The sequence below is a fragment of the Phyllobates terribilis genome, unplaced genomic scaffold (assembly GCF_046119375.1).
Source record: "Phyllobates terribilis strain yellow unplaced genomic scaffold, ASM4611937v1 Scaffold_9__5_contigs__length_417890890, whole genome shotgun sequence".
NCBI lineage: Eukaryota > Metazoa > Chordata > Amphibia > Anura > Dendrobatidae > Phyllobates > Phyllobates terribilis.
The window spans coordinates 230066100-230092673 of NW_027362769.1; the positions used below are offsets into that span (position 1 = coordinate 230066100).

Consider the following 26574-nt stretch of genomic DNA (forward strand, 5'->3'; position numbering starts at 1 on the left):
TGTTCGCACCTGCGGTTCCCTGCCTGTCCGCACCTGCGGTTCCCTGTCAGTCCGCACCTCCGGTTCCCTGCCTATCCGCACCTGTGGTTCCCTGCCTGTCCGCACCTGCGGTTCCCTGCCTGTTCGCACCTATGGTTCTCTGCCTGTCCGCACCTGTGGTTCCCTGCCTCTTCGCACCTGTGGTTCCCTGCCTGTCTGCACCTGCGGTTCCCTGCCTGTTCGCACCTGTGGTTCCCTGCCTTTCCGCACCTGTGGTTCCCTGCCTGTGTGCACCTGCGGTTCCCTGCCTGTCCGCTCCTGTGGTTCCCTGCCTGTCCGCACCTGCGGTTCCCTGCCTGTCCGCACCTGCGGTTCCCTGCCTGTTCGCACCTGTGGTTCCCTGCCTGTTCGCACCTGTGGTTCCCTGCCTGTCCGCACCTGTGGTTCCCTGCCTGTCCGCACCTGTGGTTCCCTGTCTGTCCGCACCTGTTGTTCCCTGCCTGTCCGCACCTGTGGTTCCCTGCCTGTCCGCACCTGCAGTTCCCTGCCTATCAGCACCTGCAGTCCAGTACCCCACTGCCAGAGACCCAGTTCTTCCTGAAGCTGTTCCTGTCACCCTGGAGGCTGAATACCCAGGCGGCCCGAACCTTCCTGAAGCCGTTCCTGTCTGTCCAGTCTGAACTGGGTCCTACCCATCCCTGTATTCTAGTCTTACCTGCCAGTGACCCAGTTCTTCCTGAAGCTGATCCTGTCTGTCCAGTCTGAACTGGGTCCTACACCTGCCAGTCTGTATACCTCCTTGAGGTTCAGCTGCTGTGTGTTGGAGGTCTACCTTGGAGTAGCACCTGGTTTGGCCCACCACGGGCTTTCCTCGGATCGCGGCACCGTAATTTGCTGTGCATCTGAGGTCAGTCTGGGTGTGGCTCTTAGTCATGCCCCTCCAGGCTCGCCTCAGTCCACAGCACAGTGGGACCCCAATCCATACTCGCTCTTAAAAGTCCGAATGCGAGCTAACATTGGACCCGTGGAAGAGCTACATACGCGCAAAACGGCCATCGTCCTCCCTTTTCACCCCCGCACCCATGTACATGCGCCTATGATTACACGCCAGATCTGAAATAAAGGATCATTCACAAGGCATCCCGGGGTGATTGCGATCTTTTCTATTCTCTGATGTATGCCTCATGATTATCTGCTTCAGTTGATGCAGCACCACCCGTAGTGGAATAGCCAAGGACTCAGGATTGCCTGTATTACAGGACTGTGTGCTGGAAAAGGCTGAAGGCAGAGCTGGTGCCGGTCAGCTGCTCTTCTGTTTAGTATTAGCCAAGTTTCAGAATAGAGAATCTTTCCTGCCATTTCATGCCTCTCTTTGTTTTGTTGCATGTTTTTATAGTTTCCATATCACCCTATAACACTATATTGATTAAATTGCTTTTCTGCTGATTTGATTCAGGTAATTAACACATTTTTCTTTTTATGACAGAATGTCTTTAGCATCCAGGATTAATTTCAATGACAAATCTTTGTTAATTGACTTATCGGGATCCAAAGAGCAGAAAGTGGGTCTTGTGTTGTCATTTGCTGGGAATCTTGTGCACAACTTTGAAATTTTGGCTACTGTCCCACAACAGCTCTCTGTTGAGGGGGCTTTAAAGCAAAAAAAGAATATCAATGAAGGTAAGATTCCTCAATGGAAAGATTAAAATCTACAAGACTACTTTCTTTTTAAATGTATTGTGCATTAAGACATATTTTAGATGAGAGCGGTTTCCCCTTTATGTATGTCAGATTGAGTTCAGACTTATTAGGTGTTACAGATTTCTAGGATATACTAATTAATACCTGTTTGTGGGAGTCCAACATCGTGTACTCTCTGTTTCTAAGAATGAGGCTTTAGCACTGTATACTAATAGCCACAGTCCGGTCAGAGGGGCATCGCTAGTCTGTGCCAGTTTAAGGGAGCTGTGTAGGTCTGTGCTTCAACTGCACAAGCTCGGAGATGTCCTGGAGACCACAGACAGGTTGCAGAGTTACTGGATGCCGCAGACAGGCTGGAGATATCCTAGAGAATGCAGACAGGTAGCGGGGTTAGTGGAAGCCTCAGTCACAGGCAGGAGACATTCTGGAGACCATAGACAGGTATCGGGGTTACTTGAATTCACAGGCAGAAGGGAGCTGTGTAGGTCTGTGCTTCAGCTCCACAAGCTCAGAGACGTCCTGGAGGCCACAGACAGGTAGCAGAGTTACTGGAGGCCGCAGACAGGCTGGAGATATTCTATAGAATGCAGACAGGTAGCTGGGTTAGTGGAGGCCGCAGTCACAGACAGGAGACAGTCTAGAGACCATAGACAAGTATCAAAGTTACTGGAATTCACAGGCATAAGGAGACGTCCAGGAGACCCCAGACAGGTAGCAGAGTTACTGGAAGCCTCAGGCAGACATGAGACATCCTGAACACTGCCGACAGGTAAAAAAAGTTACTGGAAGCCGCAGGCAGACCGGGGTCATCCAGGAGACCTTAGAAAGGTGGCAGAGTTACTGGAAGCCACAGGCAGACCAGAGACGTTCTGGAAGCCACAGGCAGACAGGAGACATCCTGGAGTCTGTGCACAGACTAAAACTAAAAGTCTTACTAGCCTTAATACAATGCACTTACAATCCAATTATTGCCTAACTGTATTTTTAGGTTACATCAGGTTTGCAAAGAATCAAAATTTCTACCAGATCAATATCCGGAACAGAAATATTTTTATCACTGGGAGTCTTCATAATGTTAGTATAAGTTTCACCCAAAATGGAAGCCATGCGCTGCCTACAGAAGCCAAACTGAGAGCAAACGTTCACCTGGACGATCTGCATAAGCATGGACAGGTCTGCATCCAGATTGATGCAAAACTGCTGTGTGTGGACTTGGTAAATGCAGCTGACCAGGAGCACCGTCTTAAAGGAGTGTTGTCACATAACATACTTTCATTACAGAATGCAGGTATGTTGCAGAAGACTTCATTATATTCTTATTAGGCTGGTATTGGTACTTCCTGTTTATTAGGATGTATATCTACATTATCTACATTAATGCCAGTCACCTATAGGTGCTAATTCTGAAACTAGAGTTACTGGTTTTTATTTACAGATCATACAGCTTTACCTAGTTATCTAGGTAAGTGGCAATAGTTATAGAATCAAGACTGATACAATAGATGGAGGAAGACATGATGGTCAGAGGTGGTATCAAGTGCCGCAGATCAGTCATTATACAAGTTAATGGGTTTTTACTGAAACTTCCACGAAATAATCAGAAACAGAATTCTTCCTGAACTATTTTGTGCTTATTTGGCAGGAATTCCAGTAGAGAGCGCTCTCGAGCTGACATATAACAACACGAGTAACAACAAAACTTGCGGCGTGGTATTGGGCACTGGACCGAGTAGAATTGGTGTATCCATGGGTATAGAGAAATCAACAGTACATACCCAGCTGGGCATGAGCTTGAAGCATAATATTGAGAAACTTAAAAGTCATAAAATTCCCTATGTTATGAATGGCGTCTGCCATTATCAGGTATCTAACTCATTGCCATTTGAATAACATTTAGAAAATTCATAATGAATGAACATTTGCATTGGTGTTAGACAACGAGATCAAGCCTGGTTACTGTTTTGTTGGTTTTGTATATGATCTCTTATGCTTCATTGTTTTTTTACATTTAGACATGATTTGATGTTGATGGAACAGAGAGTCCCCCACTTTATGATTCCAGAGGATTGGTGGCAGGGAATAATACTTCTACTTCTGAGTACCCAGTTTTGCAGAACTTACAGGTGTTGCCCAGTCAGATGATAATTATAACCTATGTCGGGGATCGATGTTGATCCTACACCCAGCACTCCCATCAATAAGCTGAAATGAATGGAGCTGCACTGTGCATCTCTGCCTATTGTGTAGCAGCCACTGCTGAGAGCAGCAGATCAGCTGAACAGGAGATGATCTACAGTACCTGACACCAGCCACTACATGTTGAACAGAGTTGTGAAGTGCAGTTCCATGAAGGGTTTACATCCAGTCACCACCGAAGCTAATAACATCAGATCAGACCACCACCAACCCAATATTTATGACCTAATCCATCAATATAATTTGGCTGGAGAACCTCTTTTAGGGGAATTTATAGAACACTGTTCTCCAACCTATGCTTAAAGGGAATCTGTCAGAATGATCACCACCCAACCTCTTTATGTGGTCATATTGCTTTTTGGACGATATCGTCATCCACACCTTTACGTATGCAATCTGTTGCTCCACGACTGAAACAACAGATAGCATACGTAGAGATGATCATAGAGCAATATGACAATACAAGCAGTTGAGGTGAGGCGGATTGTTTTGACAGATTCCCTTTAAGAAGCTACATGTGGATTACTTCTTTCTCTCCAGCTGTTCACAGCTCAAAATACTATTGTGAATTGCTAGAAATTTGTACAAGGATCATCAAATTATATCACTGGCAATTAAAATTAGGATAATGGTGGCCAACACCTCAAATAGCTGAATGTTTATTCGATTGACAGCGATGGCTCCCGACTAGTGATGATTGGGCATGCTGGTTGCTCGAGATTTACGAACATGCTCGGGCGAGCACCTATTATCTTCAGTGTGCTCGGGGGTTAAGTTTTCGACGCTCCGTGAACATGATTTGCGACTGTTTGACAGCTTTAATACATGTGAGGAATGCTGGAAAAACAGGCATTACTCACATGCATTAAAGCTGTCAAACAGTCGCAAATCATGTTCACGGAGCTTCGAAAGCTTAACCCCCGAGCACGCTGAACATAATAGGTGCTCGTCCGAGCATGCTCGTAAATCTCGAGCAACGAGCATGCTCGATCATCACTACTCCCGACTGCTTCATATATGTGAACACTTAGCTGGGTGTTCATGTGTTCTAACTTGGGAGAGTAGAGTAAGCCTCTGCCAGACACCGTTGGCAGTGACTTATCTTCAGGGAGAACAAATTTGCATGAGTCTTGACAGCTACAAAGAGTTGGAGATCATTGGTCCAGTTGGGGTCTAGTCCTCGTTCTGCTGCTTTTATCACGTTACCAATTATTGATTGATGTTGCATTTTCACTCTAGATTCAGTATCATTTATATCGTACATCCATTTTCAATATATATGTGTTTTTCTAAAGGTAAAAATAGTTTTTTTTTCTGCAATTAAAGTAAATTGTGTCTTGCTTTATATTTTAGAGCGCAAATAAGAAGCTTCATGCCGGAGTCAACATTTCAGTGGAAGGTGAAAACGTAAAGTTTGAGGTTCAGAAGAAAGTGTCAGGAAGCACGTCCGATATCGGTCTCCTTTTCCACAATGATCTCAGCTCTGTGAAATATTTCATACCATCTAGCATAAAGGTTGGCGTCAGACCCACAATCACCAGTATATAAGCCATATGCCATGTTGAATGGTGAGGTGGTAGAGAGGTCATACATATTAGCATGTGTTAATGCTAGGGAAGCGCGCTTTGTTAAATTTGTGCTAAGACATGGAATCTAATGGATGTTCCTACGGCGAAGGCTAGGTGCAGACAGCGTATATTCTGTCATCTGAGAGAATCGGGCCGATTATGCTAATTACACTCTGATCAGGGTGAAACCATAGCATGATCTGATTCTCTTGGATGAGAAGAAGATGGAGAAAAAAAATATTCATTTTCTCCATTATGTCAGTGCGCGGAAATCGAACTGCGTCATATGTCATCTAAGTGCAGTCCAATCTTTTACACAAACTCATTGACTTGCATGGCTGAGTGCGATCCGATAATCAGATCAAACTCGGGCATGCTGCGATTTTTTTCCTAGGACTGACTTGGTCCAAGAAAAAAATCTGACATGTGCACGGCCCCATAGACATGGGAATGAGGGCTATCATCTGCACCAGCCCTTACAAACAAATACTGATCAGTCTTGTCTCTCTAATAAAATACAGGTAATGAAATACAGGTAAATAACTTCATTAGTAATTAATTATCTCTGTAGGATCAAAGTAAGGCCACGTTAACATGTTCAGTCTTTGGTCAGTATATTACATCAGTATTTGTAAGTCAAAATCAGGAGTTGAACAATCAGAGGAGAAGTATAATAGAAACACGTCACCATTTCCGCATTTCTCACCCACTCCTGGTTTTGGCTTACAAATACTGATGTAAAATACTGACCATATACTGAGCGTGTGCCCGTAGCTTGATGGTTACCATAAGTTGCTGCATGGCTCCTATCACACATGCTCTTTATGGCCGGTAACACAGGTCTGGATATTTTCGGTACTGGAGATATCCGTGTCCGTGTGTCTGTGTGCACCCGTGAGGCGCATGTATGGCACACGAGTGCTGCCTGTGTGCCGCATCAGAAGCACACGTACCAGCGTTTGGGAGTCAGCAGTACAGTTCGTGCTGTTCCCAAGCACCGAGTGCTGAACGCTGCCGTCATCATAGTCCCCTGCCGACACTGCAATCAGCACCAGCAGGGACAGTGATGAGGGTAGTAGTGTTTGCTCCCGCAGTATCCACCTGTGCAAATAATAATAAAATAAAAAATCCATATACTCACCTGTCCTAAGTGACCCCCGCTGTAATCCATGCGACTGCTCAGCAGAGGAGCCGGGGAGAATGACACCTGCGGCCCCAGAGCTGCGCTGAGCTCAGTGAGTGACAGAACACCGCTCGCTGAGCACAAGCATTGTGAGTAGGCTGCCAATCATTGGTGGGGGTGGGGTTGCACACATTAGTTTGACTGCCTGGCACTTGAGCTGTAGTCCAGAACTGTTAAAACACTATTTGCATTGAAATAAAACACACAGCCTAATAAGTAACACATTGCTGGAATCAGTCTCTCTTGCTCTACATTATGCTGCTCTCAGACGAAATAGCAAAAACTTGCTGATAGATTCCCTTTAAAAAAAAGTTCACTCAAAGGGTAACTAAACATTTCTGATGTATTTACATATTTCAGTGCCCCTGTAATTACCAGCTGATTTTTGGATATTTTGGTCCCAAGACTCCCATTGATTGCTCAAATCCCTTTTGAGAGGTGCTCAGCTGAAGAGACAGGAGCACATACACAGACCTGGGTACAGATTGATAGAAAGCATAGACTTCTTAGCCACTGCTTTCTATTGAATCCGTACTCTGGGATTTGTGTGTGTTCCTGCTGCACACCTCTCAGGTGGGTTGGAGGGGTTTGGGCGATTGGTGGACTTAGACCATATAATAGTGTGCAGCTAATGTGAATTGTATTATCAGTCCGACCAGTGATTTGCATCTTGATTAGGCATGTGTAATGCTTTCTCATTCTCTTCTTATGTTGTAGGCCATTTGCAATGGTGAATTCACTCCTAACTTATTTTATGGACACTGTCATGGGGAACTAACACGGAAAGTCATAGAGGTAAATAAAAAAATATTTAAACAATTAAAAAGTCTAGACGGACTGTAAATCGGAATATTATTCTAGAATAACATAGAAATGTGAGACTTTGCAGTTTTCTACTGAAACTAGAGCATTCATAGAAGCCTGGGTTACAGGGAAAACAAACCGCCTCCTGGGATGACATGGTAACTAGAAGGAATATAGAGCGCACATAGGGTCTTATCCGAGATAAAAGGAATATTCGTGAGAGAGAATTCAAATTCACTCACCTATTAGGGTTGTGTAAACCCCAAAGCAATGATCCTTTGTTGGGTGAAGAGAATGGGGCATCAGACTGCTCTGCTCGCCTGTCAGAATTATGTACCAGAGGAATCCAAGTCGATGTAATGATGAAATAGACTTTAACCCCTTAACCCCCGAGGGTGGTTTGCACGTTAATGACCGGGCCAATTTTTACAATTCTGACCACTGTCACTTTAGGAGGTAATTACTCTGGAACGCTTCAACGGATCCCACTAATTCTGAGAATGTTTTTTCGTGACATATTGTACTTCATGATTTTGGTAAAATTTCTTCGATATCACTTGCGTTTATTTGTGAAAAAAACGGAAATTTGGCGAAAATTTTGAAAATTTTGCAATTTTCAAAATTTGAATTTTTATGCCCTTAAATCAGAGAGATATGTCACACAAAATACTTAATAAATAACATTTCCCACATGTTTACTTTACATGTTTACTTTACATCAGCACAATTTTGGAACCAAAATTTTTTTTTGTTAGGGAGCTATAAGGGTTAAAAGTTGACCAGCGATTTCTCATTTTTCCAACAAAATTTACAAAACCATTTTTTTAGGAACCACGTCACATTTGAAGTCACTTTGAGAGGTCTTTATGACAGAAAATACCCAAAAGAGACACCATTCTAAAAACTGCACCCCTCAAGGTGCTCAAAACCACATTCAAGAACTTTATTAACCCTTCAGGTGCTTCGCAGGAATTTTTGGAATGTGGAAGAAAAAAATGAACATTTAACTTTTTTCACAAAAATGTTAATTTAGACCCAATTTTTTTTATGTTTTATTTGTTGTGCTATTTCCCCTGGGCACGCAGATACCCCATATGTGGGGAAAAACCACTGTTTGGGCGCACGGCAGGGCTCAGAAGGGAAGGAGCGCCATTTGACTTTTTGATTGTAAAATTTGCTTGAATAATTAGCGGACGCCATGTTGCGTTTGGAGAGCCCCTGATGTGCCTAAACATTGGAGTTCCCCCACAAGTGACCCCATTTTGGAAACTAGATCCCCCAAGGCACCTATCTAGATGCATAGTGAGCACTTGGAACCCCCAGGTGCTTCACAAATTCAATTTGTTAGCGGACACCATGTTGCGTTTGGAGAGCCCCTGATGTGCCTAAACAGTGGAGCTCCCCCACAAGTGACCCCATTTTGGAAACTATACTCTTCAAGGATTTTATTAAGGGGTATAGTGAACATTTTGAACCCAGAGGTACGACACAGAATTTGATAACATTAGGTCATCATATTGAATAAGTTGTCATTAGTCTTGAGCGCAAGTGTTCGCTACTTGAGTTTGCATCGGGTACTCAGGTATGCACCATGTACTGCGTGTGCTCGAGTGACATGCTCGAGTCCCTGCCCCGCATGTTTCACGGTTATTAGACACCCAAAAAAAAACATGCGGGGATTGCTCGTGCATGGCAGGCAATCCCCGCAAAGTTTTTTTGGCCGCGAAGCATATGGGGCGGAGACTCGAGCATGTCACTCAAATACCCACGATACTCAATGCATACCCGAGCACCCGATGCAAACTCAAGTAGCGAGCACTTGCGCTCAACACTAGTCGCCATATCGTCATCTTTTTTTCTTACTTTTGAAAAAAATCCCAACCCCATCACAACCCTAACCCCAAACCCAGCCCTAACCCTAGCCCAACCCTAACCCGAGAGTTTGTTTTTTACGCCGTTCCTCGTGCGGTATAAGTAATTAGACGACTTTATTCTTCGGGTCGGTGCGATTACAGAGATACCAGAATCATATGGGGTTTTTATGACTGACAGCTGTCGCACACTAAAAGACACATTTTTTGTAAAATCTCGTTTTTGCATCGCCATATTTTGAGAGCTATAATTTTTCCAGATTTTGGCAGACAGTTATGTGACGGCTTGTTTTTTGATGTTGTTATTGGTGCCATTTTCAGGCACGTGACATTTTTTGATCGCTTTCTATTCCGATTTTTGGGAGGCAGAATAAACAAAAACCAACAATTCAGGAATAGTTTTTTTTTTTTATTCTGTTCCGCGTGTGGTAAAATTGATAAGGCAGCTTTATTCTTCGGGTCAGTATGTTTACAGCGGTACTACAGTTATATTGTTTTTCTATGTTTTGCACTTTTACATAATAAAAGCAATTTTATAGAAAGAATTATTTTTTAGCATAGCTTTATTCTGAGAGCTATAACTTTTTTATTTTTTGGCTGATGGAGCTGTATAGTGGCTTGTTTTTTGCAGGACGAGATTACGTTTTCAGCGGTACCATTTTTATTTATATTCGTCTTTTTGATCACGTGTTATTCCATTTTTTGTTTGGCGGTATGATGATAAAGCTCTGTTTTTTGCTTCGTTTATTTATTATTTTTTTTTACCGTGTTCACTGAAGGGGTTAACTAGTGGGAAAGTTTTATAGGTCAGGTTGTTCCGGACGTGGTGATACCAAATATGTGTACTTTTATTGTTTGTTTGTTTTTTTTTTATAATAATATTTATTGATGGGTATATTATATTTTTATTTGTGGTGGATTATTTTTTTTATTTTTATTTAAATATTTTTACAATTTTTTTTTTTTTTTTTTTCACTTTCTGACAGTTTTTATACTTTTTTACTTTGTCCCACCCTGGGACTTTCACTTTTTTTTCTCTGATCGCCTGCATGGCACAGGAATGCAGCACCATCCCTGTGCCATTCAGGCTGTCAGCGCTGGACAGGGAGAAGATAGTTTGGAGATGCACTGCGCATGTCCAAAAAATCTTCCTGCTGTCTGGTGACCCGGATGTTGTCATGACGACATTGTGTCGTCATGTCAACATCCTGGAAGCCGCGGCAGACAGCGCTGTAGGCCGGAAGAGGAGGTGAGTATCTGCGATCACCTCCCCTTGCCACCGCAATGCTGCGATCGACTTCGATCGCAGCATTGCGGGGGTTAATGTGCGGGGAGCGTTGCGGGACCGCTCCCTGCGCATAGTACCGGGTGTCAGCTGTGACAATCAGCTGACACCCGGCGGCGATCGCGCCCGCACAGCCTGTGTGCGATCGCCATGGCGTACTAATACGGGTCTGGCTCTTAAGTCCCAGGGAACAGACGCGTATTAGTACGTCTAATGTTGTTAAGGGGTTAATATTTTATCATTACATCGACTTGGATTCCTCTGGTACATAATTCTGACAGGCGAGCAGAGCAGTCTGATGCCCCATTCTTTTCACCCAACAAAGGATCCTGGGATGACATGAGTCACTTGCACAACAGATAGGAGTCCCATGTTGTCACTGAGTGCTATGTATGCTATGTAGGAAAAAGGAAGACTAAACCTTTGTAAACCCAGTTTTGTGTTTTGTTCAGGGTCAAGATTGGAAGTTATTCCCTATCTGTCAGAAACAGAATAATTCTCCTATCGTTTGGGGGTCAGACCGCTAAGACCACCACTGATCCCAATAATCAGGGCTCTAAAGAGTTCTGCGTGAATGGGGCAGTAGTTGATCATGTGCACTGATACGCCATTCATTCTTAAAGGAGACGACAGAAGTAGCCGAGTGCTGCGTTTGGCTGGTCTACGACACTCCCTGTCACGCAATGTGAGGGAAAGACTAAGTGCAACATGAAGGGGAAGAGGGGGAGGAAGCTCAAGCACTAGGGAAAGGGGGAGTGGAGACCCCCTAGGCAGATCTAATATCATCCTGCCTACCCTATAATTCCTATATAGGTTCCACACCTATCGCCGAGCAAGAACCTAATCCCTGAATGTCCATAGAGCTAGGCCCTAGAGAGGGAGGGGATGGGGTGAGCACTAGTCAATCCCCACTACAAACTAAAGACAACAAGGTAGACAAACAAAGGGGATACACTTAGCTTGAGCAGACACCAGAGGAGTAACACCAACTGTCCTCCAAGGGCACCAGAGAAGAAACTAGTCAACTGCTTTTGCTCCAAGCCTACACTGAGGTACATAGAACTATCACCGGCGACTCTCCGGAGAAACTGAGACAATTTAACTACTCAGCAAGGGTGTGTCAATCAGCAGCAGAAGGTGGAGGTCGCTGCTGGATCCTAAAGGAAGAAGGATAAAACTATACTACAGAGATGAAGGAATCAAGAAGGCGTCTGCAATGCAAAGCGCAGTGACCTTCTACCGCCGGCTCCAGAACGACTGTCTGTCACACCTGACTCACCCGTGACACTCCCATAAGAGTGAATGGAGCAGCAGTGCGCATGAATGACCACCACCCTATTCACACTTGATTCTTCTGAGCCCCAATTCTCAGGTTTGCTATGGGTCCCAGCAGCCTGACCCCCAGCGATTGAAGTTATACCTTTTCCTATGGATAGGGGGTAACTTCAAAGCCTGAGAACTCCTTTTTAAGCTCTATGTTACATTAACACCGAGAAAAGTATATTGTACAGTACTTATCTTGCTGTGCATAATATTATATGCTAATCTAACGTAATAGCGTTATGTTATGTTAAGATTTCAGGTCCTGTAAAAGCTACGTTCAATGGGTCACTTTTGACTACTGGTTACAAGACCAACATATTTGGACTGGCCTCCTCAGGGGACACATTTGCCCGCCTTAATATCAACAGTGAATGGGGCCCACACAATACTATAGAGATAGGCTTTAAACACGCCCTACCTAAACTTCAAAGCCTTGGGATAGCAAAAGATGGCAAGATGAGGATTGTGGCGATCAGACAGGGGAAGAATGCCGCATTGCTTGATGTAACAATTGGGAAATGCGTCTTCAAGGCCAGTTGTGAAGTTCGGACTGATAGCAATGGAAGCTCATCATCAAATCTAAACTGGACCAGCTCGGTCCTAAACTCCTGCAGCCTTCTTCAGGTAAGGAGGAACGCTACTGCATTACAATGACTGAGTTTTATTCTTCACTGTACGGTGATGTAATCAGGGTTAGACTGGCCCAACAGAGAACCGGAGAATCCTTCGGTGGGCCCTGGCTTCTCCTTCAGGAGAGTTCATAGTCCAAACCTTGCAGCTGCTATGGGGCTCTTGAGTGAGGGAGAAAGGTGGGCCCAATGTTCTTCAGTCTGACATTGAATGTAATAATCAAGTTGTGCAGTTAAGAGTAGCATTATTTTTCTTCTTTTTCAGAAATTACAATTCCCAAAGAACTTGACTATGAATGGCTCATTACAGAGAACTCACTGTGATTTTGGCCTCTCTATGAGGGTTGGCTATGAAGGAAAAGATGTCAAACTGCAGTTAAAAACAATTTGCGACCCTTACACCGTACAGGGAACAGTGAACCATTCTGTACCTTACCTAACCACGCTCGGATTGCCAATTACAAACCATATCGAGCTTTCTATGTTGGCTGGATCATCTGTTGGTGGCTTGATTTTGTTTCATTCTGGGAATTGCGTAATTAATGCAAAGGCGGACATCACATCTAATAATAAAACAGAATGGCTACTACAGACTCAAAATGATTGCAAATTGTTAAAGGTAACACTGTTTTATTCTGAAATTCTCTTCTAACTAAACTTAAAGAGGACCTGCCACCAGATCAATAGAGGCCATGTTATTCTTGCAGACCCCCTGAATATCCTGTCATTTTTCTTTTTTAAATTTGCCATACGGTTACAGAGATATAAGCACTTTTTACTTACTGCTCCCAATATGCTAATTTTTATATATATATTTTTTTTACCAAGGGGGCCTGGCTCACAGGATCCTCGGGGGTGTTTCTTTGGGTTGCTCTGGAGGATTACTCTGTGAGAAACGCCCACTTGGTAAAGACCATAAAAATTAGTTTAATGGTCGCACTAAGCAAAAATGCCACTGGAACTATATGGCAGATTTAAGAAAAGAAAAACAATGGAATACTCAGGAGAGAAGTGTGAATAAAATAAGAGGGAAAACTGGTCACTTTGGACCTTCTGACAAGTCCTCTTTTAAGTGATAAAATGTAGCTCAGAGGGGTCCAGTAAGCTGACATATGAGGAGCCCACTAGTGTCACGGGGATAACACAGTGGTCCCCCATATTTTTTTCCAACACAAACACAATTGGTGCTCACCAGGATCAAGGGGTAAAGGAAAAATTTATTTTTATAGCAGAGATAATATGTTGTTAGGTACAACCTAAACCATTGTAGGTGAGTATTTCTCCACACAACTTCTCACAGCTTTGATTCTTGGGACCCTGTGGGTGTCTTATGGCAAAATGGGATATTGACGTTAGTGGATATTTTACTATAACTGAAATTTTATTTACAGAACAATCATTGGTCCATTTTAAATTTGTGGGTTTTTGTTGTATGTACTGTATCACATTGGTTATGTAGTGTGTCTGCATTTAATTTTTCACCATCAAAAATGTGCCTCCTTTGTCATCTACAATGTTATGCAAGGTGCATGTAAATCAGTGGTTATATTTTGTCTAACTAGCTTCTTTTTAATGGATAAATTTCCAAGCTCTAATGCAAATCTACAACAATGAGTCATTGAGACATGTTTCTCCACGAGCACTGCATGACTGTTACTACTACATTGTTGCCTTCATTTATCAAGATAGTCATAAAGTGTGTCATTTGTATTAGATTTTTAAACTATCACAAAATATCAATTCCAAGCTAAATTTTGTAAAAGGGTCACAGGCTGTGTACAAAGATTTGTATCCTAGGCTTCTGTTCACACATAGGTTTAAAAGGAACTTGTTTTAAGAAAATGCAGTCCGATCTGCAGGCACAATGTTATAGAACAGGAGAAGCTGAGCACACTGATATTTAGCTTTGTAAGAAAAGACACCGTATAACCTGTGATTTAGTCATTTAATCCTCTGCTCTTTCTGGGATTTTCGGTCCAGTGGGCGGTCCTATCAGTGATTGACAGTTATATCTGCATGCACGCTTATACAAAGAAAGCTGTCAGTCATTAATAGGAATTGTCCACTGGATTGAAAATCCCAGAAAGAGCAGAGGATTAAATGATAAAAACACAAGTTATACTGAGTCTTTTCTCAGAAAACTATATACAGTGGGGGAAATAATTATTTGATCCCTTGCTGTTTTTGTAAGTTTGTCCACTAACAAAGACATGAACAGTCTATAATTTTAAGGGTAGGTTAATTTTAACATTGATAGATAGAATATCCCCCCAAAAAATCAAGAAAATCACATTGTATAAACTAGATACATTTTTTTTGCATTTTGCAGTGAGAAATAAGTATTTGATCCCCTACAAACCATTATGAGTTCTGGCTCCTACAGACCAGTTAGACGCTACTAATCAACTCGTTACCTGCATTAAAGACAGCTGTCTTACATGGTCACCAGTATAAAAGACTCCTGTCCACAGACTCAATTAATCAGTCAGACTCTAACCTCTACAACATGGGCAAGACCAAAGAGCTCTCTAAGAATGTCAGGGACAAGATGATAAACCTGCACAAAGCTGGAATGGGCTACAAAAGCATAAGTAAGACGCTGGGTGAGAAGGAGACAACTGTTCGTGCAATAGTAAGAAAATGGAAGAAATATAAAATGACTGTCAATCGACATTGATCTGAGGCACCATGCAAAATCTCACATCGTGCGGTATCCTTGATCATGAAGAAGGTGAGAGATCAGCCAAAAACTACATGAGGGGAACTTGTTAATAATCTCAAGGCAGCTAGGACCACAGTCACCAAAAAAACCATTGATAACACATTATGCCTTAAAGGTTTAAAATCATGCAGTGCCCACAAGGTCCCCCTGCTCAAGAAGGCACATGTGCAGGCCCGTTTGAAGTTTGCCAATGAACACCTGGATGATTCTGTGAGTTATTGGGAGAAGGTGCTGTGGTCAGATGAGACAAAAATTGAGCTCTTTGGCATTAACTCAACTCGCCGTGTTTGGAGGAAGAAGAAGGATGAGTACAACCCTAAGAACATTGTCCCAACAGTGAAGCATGGTGGGGGAAGCATTATACTGTGGGGGTCCTTTCCTGCAAAGGGGACATGACGACTGCACCATACTGAAGGGAAGATGGATGGGGTCATGTATCGCGAGATTTTGGCCAACAACCTCCTTCCCTCAGTAAGAGCATTGACGATGGGTCGTGGCTGGATCTTCCAGCAGGACAATGATCCAAAACATATAGCCAAGGCAACAAAGAAGTGGCTCAAAAAGAAGCACATTAAGGTCATGGAGTGACCTAGTCAGTCTCCAGACCTTAATCTCATAGAAAACCTATGGAGGGAATTGAAGCTCCGAGCTGCCAAGCGACAGCCTCAAAATCTGAATGATTTAGAGATTATCTACAAAGAGGAGTGGAACAAAATTACTCCTGACATGTGCACAACTCTCATCATCAACTACAAAAAACATCTGACTGCTGTGCTTGCCAACAAGGGTTTTGCCACCAAGTATTAAGTGCTGTTTGCCAGAGGAATCAAATACTTATTTCTCACTGTACAATGCAAAAAAAATGTATCTAATTTATACAATGTGATTTTCTTGATGTTTTTTTTGGATAGTCTATCTCTCAATGTTAAAATTAACCTACCCTTAAAATTATAGACTGTTCATGTCTTTGTCAGTGGGCAAATTTACAAAAACAGCAAGGGATCAAATACTTATTCCCCCCACTGTATCAATCTGATCAGCTTCTCCTACTCTATAACATGGCACATGCAAACTGGACAGCATTTACATAGTGACAGGTTTCCTTTAAATGATAAAATTGCTGAAAAGGTTCCTGCTGGGTTTGATAAAAAGGTGTCAGAATACACAGTACATCACAGCTTACTATGTATGGGGCTGTGATGTACTTAGAGGGCATGTTGACCACCTGTCCACTGCTAAAAGCACCTACAATGAGTATATGCGCATTACAATTTGACCAAGCAGCACTGAAAAATTGTCCTCATCTGAAGCATCTTTTTCCCTAACAACATATGGTGTTGCTTGCCTAGGGAAGTGCTGCCCCCAGGATGCATTAAATGAAGGAAGAAAGCTGGCAGAAGCATGATTTTGGCAATAATATGCTAGGAATCTTGCGTCTCGGCATTCACGTGGCTGTTACCTTGACATGTTGCAGAACAAGTGCACCTTTTATGGAAACATTATTACCTAATGTCAACTGCCTCTCCAGTAGGATGATGCATATGGGTATACTGTAAGAATTGTTCAGCACTGGTTTGAGGAACATGACAAAGAGTTCAAAATATTGACTTGGCCTCCAAACTCCCCAGATATGACTTTGATAGAGCATACATGGGTTGGTCTGGAAAAATCCATGAAGGCCCACCTTACAACTTGCAGCACTGCTGATAATATCTTGGTGGCAGATACAATAGACCATCTAAAGATGTCTTGTGGGGTCCATGAGTCAGAGCCATTTTGGTGACTCGATATATATTGAAATGCAGGACCAGTAAAAGAAGGTGGATCCAACCTTGGTCTAAAAACTTTCTGTCTCAGGTTTTGCCCCTTATAATAATTTGGAAAGCTTTGTAATCAGTTTTCCTGTCTGTGTACCTGTACTTATATTATTGATGAGTGTGGAGATCTTTAATTTATCAGTAAAATAACGCCCACTTCAACCTTCACATCATCCAGTCGTAAAAGCAATTTAACGCAACCAAACATAAGTGAACGAGAGGAATCTAAACCCAATCCTCCTCATTAATTGTATGTTTTGGCAGCTTGATTCAATTAATAAAGCAAACACATTTATTTTTATGAGTGATGGAGATTAATAATCTGTGGTTTCATTTACTTTGACAGGATCTCAATATTCCGTCTCAGACTCGGATTAATGGATCTGCTGTTATTAATGGTTGTGAAGCCGAGATGCTCTGTGTCCTGACATTAGATGGCAACACGTCTGTGCTTCAAATCCGAACCGAGTGCCAGCCAAAACTAAAAGTGGAATTTATATTTAGGCATAACCTGCCCATGATTAAAAAAATCAGCGAGGAAAGCAAACTCTCAATCACTGTTGGCAAACAGACAAATTACAACGTTGACATCGTGCTGAAGTCCGGAACTTGCTCTATTGAAGTTAAAGGAGATATTAATGCAGACAATAAGTTACAATGGAAGATGGTGGCAGAGAACAAGTGCAAAGCCATCCAGGTAATGGGAATACATTATAAGGAAAGTGAATGTATTTTTCAGTGCTATAGGTAAATATCTTATGTTTTGTGATGATACTTCACCCTTTAGCTATCTTAAGCCCTTTCTTATTTTTGTTAAGATTGGAAAATGTAGTAGGCGTTTTATGTCTTTTGTATGTCATAAATAAATTGTTAAAAAAAGTGCAGGGCAGTGATTACAGCTGCGCTCACTGTATAGTTAGTGGTGGCTGTAATCATTCCCCAACTTCTCACCACTCTGTGAACTGGCTTCTTTTTTCCATGTACACCATTTGAACAACTACAGGTCCCTTACATTATACATTGGTCAACATTAAAATTGCAACACCAAGAAGGAAAAGTCATGGTATTATAGAGATCACAGGATGGATTGATATGTTATTGATATTCAAATGAAGAAAAATAGAAATAAGATTTTCAAACCATTTCAGTTTATTCTTCAGTATTGAGTATGAGCTCAACCTGCATAAATTCTCACACTTTGGCTGCTTGCAATGGTTGTTGGAGGACTGTTCTGCCACGCTGAATACACTTGGACACATAAATCATCAAAATCCGCAGCTGGCAGCTCCCTTTGCAATTGCCAACCAATGACATCCCAGATATGCTCTATGGAAGACAAGTCAGGAGATTCTGCAGACCATGGTAGCACGTTTAGGCTACACGCGCTGCTCACAGTAGCACAAGCAACATGCAACCTGTCATTGTAATGTTGAAAAGTGGCTCTTGGGACACTTGGGAGGAATGACCAGTCCACTGGATCCACAACCAAATTAATATAATGCCAAGCTGTTAGTGTAACTGGAAGGAAGACTAGAAGGGTCTGGCCATCAGACATTAAGCCACCCAACACCATAATCCTGGGAGTAGGACTGATATGATGCTCTCATTGCCATTGTTGTATCCAGTCCAATCGGCAGCTATCATTGCCTTCATTTCAGCCTCAAATCTCATTTGGATAGATATAAAGATAGATAGATAGATAGATAGATAGATGTGACAAATACATACACAAAATCAAAGAAAACCAAATAACATTCATACTGTGGCCACCTAACTGACAAAACCTAAGATAAAAACAAAATGAGCAAAGATGTTAATACACAAAAAATATTTTGGGTTTTATCATGTGCTCTTCTTTTGAAGAACACCAAAAAATAGGCAACATTGGGCACCATAGATGCAGTTGTTGGTGGAGGAAACTAAGTGGAGCAGATTTAAGATACACCTTGGTTACTTTCCTTCAAATCGGAAGTTGTCAAGGCTGCCAGCAGCTCAGAACTGGAAGAAACCACTAAGACCCATCTATACCTATTTACAGTTCAGAGAAGCCTGGCTAGAAGTGGGCAATGGCGTGCATTCTGTTGCACATGGCGTGCATTCTGTTGCACATGGCGTGCATTCTGTTGCACATGGCGTGCATTCTGTTGCACTTGTATCACATGGCAGTCAAGTGAATAGCCATCCATTTCCAATGCAGTTTCTTTGAAATGTAAGAAACCAGAACCACAGCAATCAGATGATCTCCATGTCTGCTTCCATCTGTACATGAATTGTGTTCTTGAGACAAGCCCTTTAAATATTGCTCCATTATATATGGTCACGTATTGCAGGACACCTCTGTAGACTATTGGGTGTGGGTGGGCAATTTTTTCCTAATGTAGGCTACTGTTGTAAAACAGGGTGCCCTTTGAAATAAGTTCACATCTACAGTTGTTATGGGCGCTATGAAGTGGTTTTGAGCTAAGTGATATGCTTGTTTCAGCTAATAGAGAGGATTTTGGGCAGGGGGAGGCAGAGACACTTCTAGTAAAGCATGTAAAAGGGATTTTCCTATGCTGATAGCCCCCAAAGTTGCTGTTTCCTAAATCATGTATAAATACTGCTTAGAAGTACATGTTTAATGGATAATTTTAATTACGGGTACATTTATTCATAATTTACATTTATACATAATTCACACATAAAATGCAATTAAGCAGTGCGAGTTGCTTGGAATTACTGGAAAATTAATTGTCATATAATTATAATTTATTATAGTTTGAAATATGTTCGATGACCCGGCTTGTGATGGGTAAATGTCACAAGGTTTATTTATGGTAAATGTCAAGACACAATATTATGATAGAAAAGCCTGTGTGTAGATGAGGTCACTTAGATTTATGCAACAAACATTGTCATTAAAATGTCTTTCGATAAGTGCGGTAAGTTCCCCTGAGTGGACTCTAAGTCCCATAGTTCAGCATATGTGTCTAGTGATTAAAGGATTTTTAATAGTGACTGGTCACTTGGAATAAATATGGCCAAGTAATACAAAGGTTGTGAAGAGCTGAAGTTAATGAAAACTGGCTATACATTTAGATTATAATTTACTGTTCAAATTATTTTGCTTGTTAAAAAGGTTGTCCAGTGAGGAGAAATCTGGCAAGGGGTTCAAAGCATTGTTTATTATTTTTTGTTAGAATAAAAAAATCTGTGCTCACATCGACATTCCGCACCACTACTGTTCCACAGTTGACCGTGTCCTTTGCTGATGTCTACTTTCTGGTCCCATCTCAAAACCAAATAGGAAAGGCTGATAAATGCACATCAGCCAATTAGTGGCTAAAGAAACTCCTTGTGTACATGCTGCAGATAGTGATTGGCTGTTTCCCTTCTGCATATAGTGATTGGCTGTGTCCGTGCTGCAGATAGTGATTGGCTGCGTCCCTGCTGCAGATAGTGATTGGCTGCGTCCTTGCTGCAGATAGTGATTGGCTGTCTCCCTGTTGTAGATAGTAATTGGCTGTGTCCCTGCTGCAGATAGTGATTGGCTGTTTCCCTTCTGCATATAGTGATTGGCTGTGTCCCTGCTGCAGATAGTGATTGGCTGTGTCCCTGCTGCAGATGGTGATTGGCTGTGTCCCTGCTGCAGATGGTGATTGGCTGTGTACCTGCTGCAGATAGTGATTGGCTGTCTCCCTGTTGCAGATAGTGATTGGCTATTTTTCTCCCTGCTGCAGATAGTGATTGGCTGTGTCCCTGCTGCAGATAGTAATTGGCTGTGTCCCTGCTGCAGATAGTGATTGGCTGTGTCCCTGCTGCAGATAGTGATTGGCTGTGTCCCTGCTGCAGATAGTGATTGGCTGTTTTTCTCCCTGTTGCAGATAGTGATTGGCTGTTTTTCTCCCTGCTGCAGATAGTGATTGGCTGTGTCCCTGCTGTAGATAGTGATTGGCTGTGTCCCTGCTGCAGATAGTGATTGGCTGTGACCCTGCTGCAGCTAGTGATTGGCTGTCTCTCTCCCTGCTGCAGATAGTGATTGGCTGTGTCCCTGCTGCACATAGTGATTGGCTGAGTGAGAATTTCCTATCAGTTTCTGTATTTTGAACGGTCAATATTTGGTACACTAGTAATTCGGATCGGCGATATGAGCAACATTTCTTTTATTATTTCAAATATAAAAAAAATTATTTCACTGCTGGACAATCCCTTTTTTATAGCAAAGCCTCTAAAATTATGAATTAATTAACGAGGGCGATTCATCAGAAAACTGGTGTAAGGCTATGTGCACACGTAGCGTTTTTGATGCGTTTTAGCGGCGGTTTTACCGCCGCGAAAATGCTTGTTAATAGGTCTGCCATGCATAGCAATGCTAATCCGAATGTTCTGTGCACATGATGCGGAAATTTCTGCTCCAAACGCAGGTAAATTCACATGTGTTCACTGAACCATGCGGATTTACCGCATTCAAAAGATTCTAGTGGTCAAATTTCTGTTGCGCAGACTAGCGACTCCGCAAGAGAATTTGACATGCTGCGGTCCTGAAGGATGTACATGTGCATCTCAGTGTCTGCTGGTGATTCGCAGCCTCTGATGCATGCATAGTGGACATGGGATTTCTAGAGATCCCATCCACTATGCTGTAACATCTGGACACTGCGGGTTTGATGCTGTATAAACACGCAGCTTCAAACCCGCAGCATTTCCTGATCATGGCCACGTACCCAAACTCACCCGCAACGTGTCAATTTCTGTAGCGGACCGCTGCAGATTTTGACCTAGTGTCATTATATGCGGTGGATTCACATGTACCGACAACAAAAGTGCGGCAAAAGAACACTGCGTTTTGGACGCAGCAAAAATACAGTACAAAGCGCTGCTGAGTGCTGATCAGGGGGACGTAGTGGGTAACGAACCAGCTGTGAGATGTTAATTATGGCCAGGGACCATGTTTGCAAATGGCACATCCCCAGGCTAAAAATAGCAGCTCACAGCAGCCGCATAAATTACATGAATAGAAATGCTAATGAAGATTGGGTGAATGGGACTAGCTGACACCTAGCTCTTTTGTTTGGTGATGACAAGGTGTCAATCAGACCTTTTCATGATCAAACTTAATTAAAGTAAAGTAAAGAGTTAAATAAACACACAGACACAGAGTAAACACTTTATTTAATCATTCAAATTAACCAATATACTTACCCCAATTCTGATAGTAATACAAGGTATAAGCAATGTCCCACTTTATTAAACTTTATTTAAAAGCATTCATTGATGTACAAAAATGCTTAAAAACGCATGTAAAAAACGCATCAAAACCGTGTCAAAAACGCATGTAAAAAAAGCATGCATTTTCCTGCCAAGGAGATGCATAAACGCACAGTAAATTTTTGCTTCAAATACACACTGTGCTCACATAGCCTAAAACACTTTGAAAAGTCACAAAATGTTTAGTCAATGCAGAATTATGCAAAAATTCAGCAACTTTTTGCGTTTTCACAGCAGTTTGAAGCAGCTCCGTCAAAATGGTCGGAGCTGGAGATGGCAGAGCCTAGACGGGACTGGGTGTGACTACACCTGCCTGCCAGTTTCATGAATAGTGTCGGCATTTCTTATAGCAGAAATCTAGTCCCTGACTAAAGGAACATTTCTGGCGAATTTTATACCAGTGATACAATGTGCCAAATTCATTACGTGATGTGTGCTATTTAATGAATTTGCCACATCTTATTCTTGCACGATCCTCTGTTTTATTTTGCATACTTAGATAAAATGGGAGGTACAGTTTGATATTGTCATATGGGAACTGGGTAATATGTTGTCAAACTTTGCTTGGAGACGTACTAATAGTATTCCTCTCTTTCGAAAGGACCTCGGAGCACCCATGAAGATAGAAGGATCTGGATACATAGTAATAAACAAGAAAGCAAATCTAGACTCACAAATGATAGTTGTGGTTGATGAAAGCACCCTGCAAGGATTACTCATCCTGAAAGCGACAGAGGTGTGCAAAATGATAACTACAGTGCTGATTTGCTTAGGTTAATCCATGCATTGCAGTCCAATTTATACAGTTGTCTGACAGCGTCCTTAGAGATAGCAGCAGGGAAGGGAAGAGGATTGTACATAGATTTTCACAGCAATGAGAAGGGAGAAAGCCTGTACAGTCTCTGGGAGGGCAGAGAAAACAGGATACTGTTAAAGAGGAAAACACATGAAAAAGAAATAAGTACAGAATAAAAGCAGCACTGATACATGAAACCCTGTGAAGACAGTAATACACACAGACAGCTCATACAATCAATATTACATAGAAGGAAACTCCCACAGTAGAAAAATTTGAAACTTGGGTCAGTCTGCCTGGGGTTCTGAAAATGAATGAAGACATGAAGATTAGTGAAATTTTGTTAGCTAACGGTAACTACTAACATATATAACAATAATTATTCCATGTGAAAGTTATATATAGACTTTAAAGAAGGCATTGCTAGAAGCTACAGTATAACACAGCAACATAATGCAATATATTAATAATCACCTAAGACATTTTTATGAACCTTTTGAAAGGAAAACAAGACAGATCTGTGAATAATTATGACATTTATCACCTTCTGGCTCTTTATTTTTGTTTATGCAACAGAAAAAACAAGAGTTGGATGCAATTCTCACCCATAATGTCCAGCCTGCAATAACTCTTGGAATACCCACCAGGGCCATGGTGGATGTGACAACAGAAAGAAGTAGTGAACTATACAGAAGATCAGTTCACCTTAGCTGGGACAATAAACAGGTATTTAAAAACACATTTATTAAAGGAAATCTATCAGCAGGATTTTAGCCCTCCTTCCCACAACTATTTATATGCTCATGTAGCTCTTTCAAACACATGTCCAGCAATACCTTTACAAAGACAGTCTGTTCCTCCATTACTGAGAAATCAGCGTTTGAATTGATATGCAAACGAAACTGAAGGGCTATGGTAGATCTGAAGCTTCTGTCACTCCAGCTCCATTCTCCGCCCAGCGCAGCCTCCTCCTGCTTGACTGACAGCCTCTACGCTGTGTGACTTCAGGCAAAGGAGCCATCAGTCAGGCAGGAGGATATTGTGCTGGGCAGGGAATCAAGCTGGAGTGACAGAGTCTTCAGATCTACCATAGCTCTTAAGCCTCATTTGCATATCATTTCAAACACTGACTTTTTTGTAATAGAGGAATGGACTGGCCATGGAAAGGTATTGTTGGACTTGTCTTTGAAAGAATTACATGCACATATAAATAGTTTGGGGTGTGAAATCCTGCTGACAGATTCTCTTTAAATATACATTCACCATGATTGGTAACTACAACTTGATTGTACAAATACATATGTGGAAAGCAGCCATATAGGTAAGAGTGACATATGAACAACACATACAGAAAACAGGGGAGTATAACTAGAGCTCGAAAGCCATACCTATACTTTTCTACATGGGTTGTAGATGAAGAAAAAAAAATTGCTTACCAACTTCAGGTCAGGTTACCAATGCACTCGCAGGATGCAGCAGACCCCCATGATAAAGACAGGGGCAGCACAGATGCAAAATACTAATGAAGCGACCACTCACAAACCTACGAATTTCTGGAGGGGTTGTCACCTAGTAAAAATGCACACAGATGAGACTCGCATAGGGCGCTGGTCATACAGGCACGTGTGATGCTCAGTGTCTGGTTTACAGCCTATTAATGATGCCTATATGATTGGACCAGGCAGGCTGCCCAGCACCATATAAGTACACCCCACAAGACAAAAGACCCAATTCACCCAACCAACACTAATGGGCCTGGCTGCTCCTGCCAAAAAATGGAAAAATGTGCAATAAAAAGCTGAAAAACTATGTATAAAATACATGAGGTTTTGGCAAGCTTGCAACCCGCGTCAAGGGTCCTCACACTTTTGCTCCTGTGCTGCACTCACCTTTATCATGGGGGTCTCCTGCATCCTGCTACTGCATGGGTAATCTGATCTGGAGTTGGTAATGCTGTTATTTTTGTGATTTCGGTTGAATTTATGTCCTTCTGTGAGCAATGATTATAGATGAGCCTCAGTTTTGTATTTTTGCTCTGCACGTCTACACTATGCACACTCTCTCTTTAGATACGTTTTACATGGTGCATGGTACATATGTACAGTGGGCACAGAAAGTATTCAGACCCCTTTAAATTTTTCACTCTTTGTTTCATTGCAGCCTTTTGGTAAATTCTAAAAAGGTTTTTTTTCTCATTATAGTACACTCTGCACCCCATCTTGACTGAAAAAAAAACAGAAATGTAGACATTTTTGCAAATTTATTAAAACAGAAAAACTGAAATATCACATGGTCATAAGTATTCAGACCCTTTGCTCAGTATTGAGTAGAAGCACCCTTTTGAGCTAGTACAGCCATGAGTCTTCTTGCGAATGATACAAGTTTTTCACACCTGGATTTGGGGATCCTCTGCCATTCTTCCTTGCAGATCCTCTCCAGTTCCGTCAGGTTGGATGGTGAACGTTGGTGGACAGCCATTTTCAAGTCTCTCCAGAGATGCTCAATTGGGTTTAGGTCAGGGCTCTGGCTGGGCCAGTCAAGAATGGTCACAGAGTTGTTCTGAAGGCACTCCTTTGTTATTTTAGCTGTGTGCTTAGGGTCATTGTCTTGTTGGAAGGTGAACCTTCGGCCAAGTCTGAGGTCCAGAGCACTCTGGAAGAGGTTTTCATCCAGAATATCTCTGCACTTGGCCGCATTCATATTCCCTTCAATTGCAACCAGTCGTCCTGTCCCTGCACCTGAAAAACACCCCCATAGCATGATGCTGCCACCACCATGTTTCACTGTTGGGATTGTATTGGGCAGTTGATGAGTATTGCCTGATTTTCTCCACACATACCGCTTAGAATTATCACCAAAAAGTTCTATCTTCGTCTCATCAGACCAGAGAATCTTTTTTCTCATAGTCTGGGAGTCCTTCATGTGTTTTTGAGCAAACTCTATGCAGGCTTTTATATGTCTTTCACTGAGGAGAAGCTTCCGTCGGGCCACTCTGCCATAAAGGCCCAGACTGGTGGAAGGCTGCAGTGATAGTTGACTTTGTGGAACTTTCTCCCATCTCCCTACTACGTCTCTGAAGCTCAGCCACGGTGATTTTGGGGTTCTTCTTTACCTCTCTCACCAAGGCTTTTCTCCTACGATTGCTCAGTTTGGCTGGACGGCCAGGTCTAGGAAGACTTCTGGTGGTCCCAAACTTCTTCCATTTAAGGATTATGGAGGCCACTGTGCTCTTAGGAACCTTGAGTAATGCAGAAATTCTTTTGTAACCTTGGCCAGATCTGTGCCTTGCCACAATTCTGTCTCTGAGCTTCTTAGGCAGTTCCTTTTGAGCTCATGATTCTCATTTGGTCTGACATGCACTGTGAGCTGTGAGGTCTTATATAGACAGGTGTGTGCCTTTCCAAATCAAGTCCTATCAGTTTAATTAAACACAGCTGGACTCCAATGAAGGAG

The 26574-nt window shown here is 42.3% G+C and overlaps 1 protein-coding gene across 1 annotated transcript in view; it reads left to right on the plus strand.

Annotated features, from left to right (window-relative positions):
* Window positions 1–26574, plus strand: part of LOC141162056 (uncharacterized) — a 539567-nt gene that overhangs the window by 306846 nt on the left and 206147 nt on the right. The window contains exons 38-47 of the mRNA XM_073647724.1: window positions 1466–1659; window positions 2669–2968; window positions 3323–3543; window positions 5230–5391; window positions 7345–7422; window positions 12163–12534; window positions 12805–13158; window positions 17425–17775; window positions 22927–23061; window positions 23698–23847. Coding sequence (XP_073503825.1) covers window positions 1466–1659; window positions 2669–2968; window positions 3323–3543; window positions 5230–5391; window positions 7345–7422; window positions 12163–12534; window positions 12805–13158; window positions 17425–17775; window positions 22927–23061; window positions 23698–23847 — 2317 coding nt within the window. The remainder of the gene's footprint in view (window positions 1–1465; window positions 1660–2668; window positions 2969–3322; window positions 3544–5229; window positions 5392–7344; window positions 7423–12162; window positions 12535–12804; window positions 13159–17424; window positions 17776–22926; window positions 23062–23697; window positions 23848–26574) is intronic.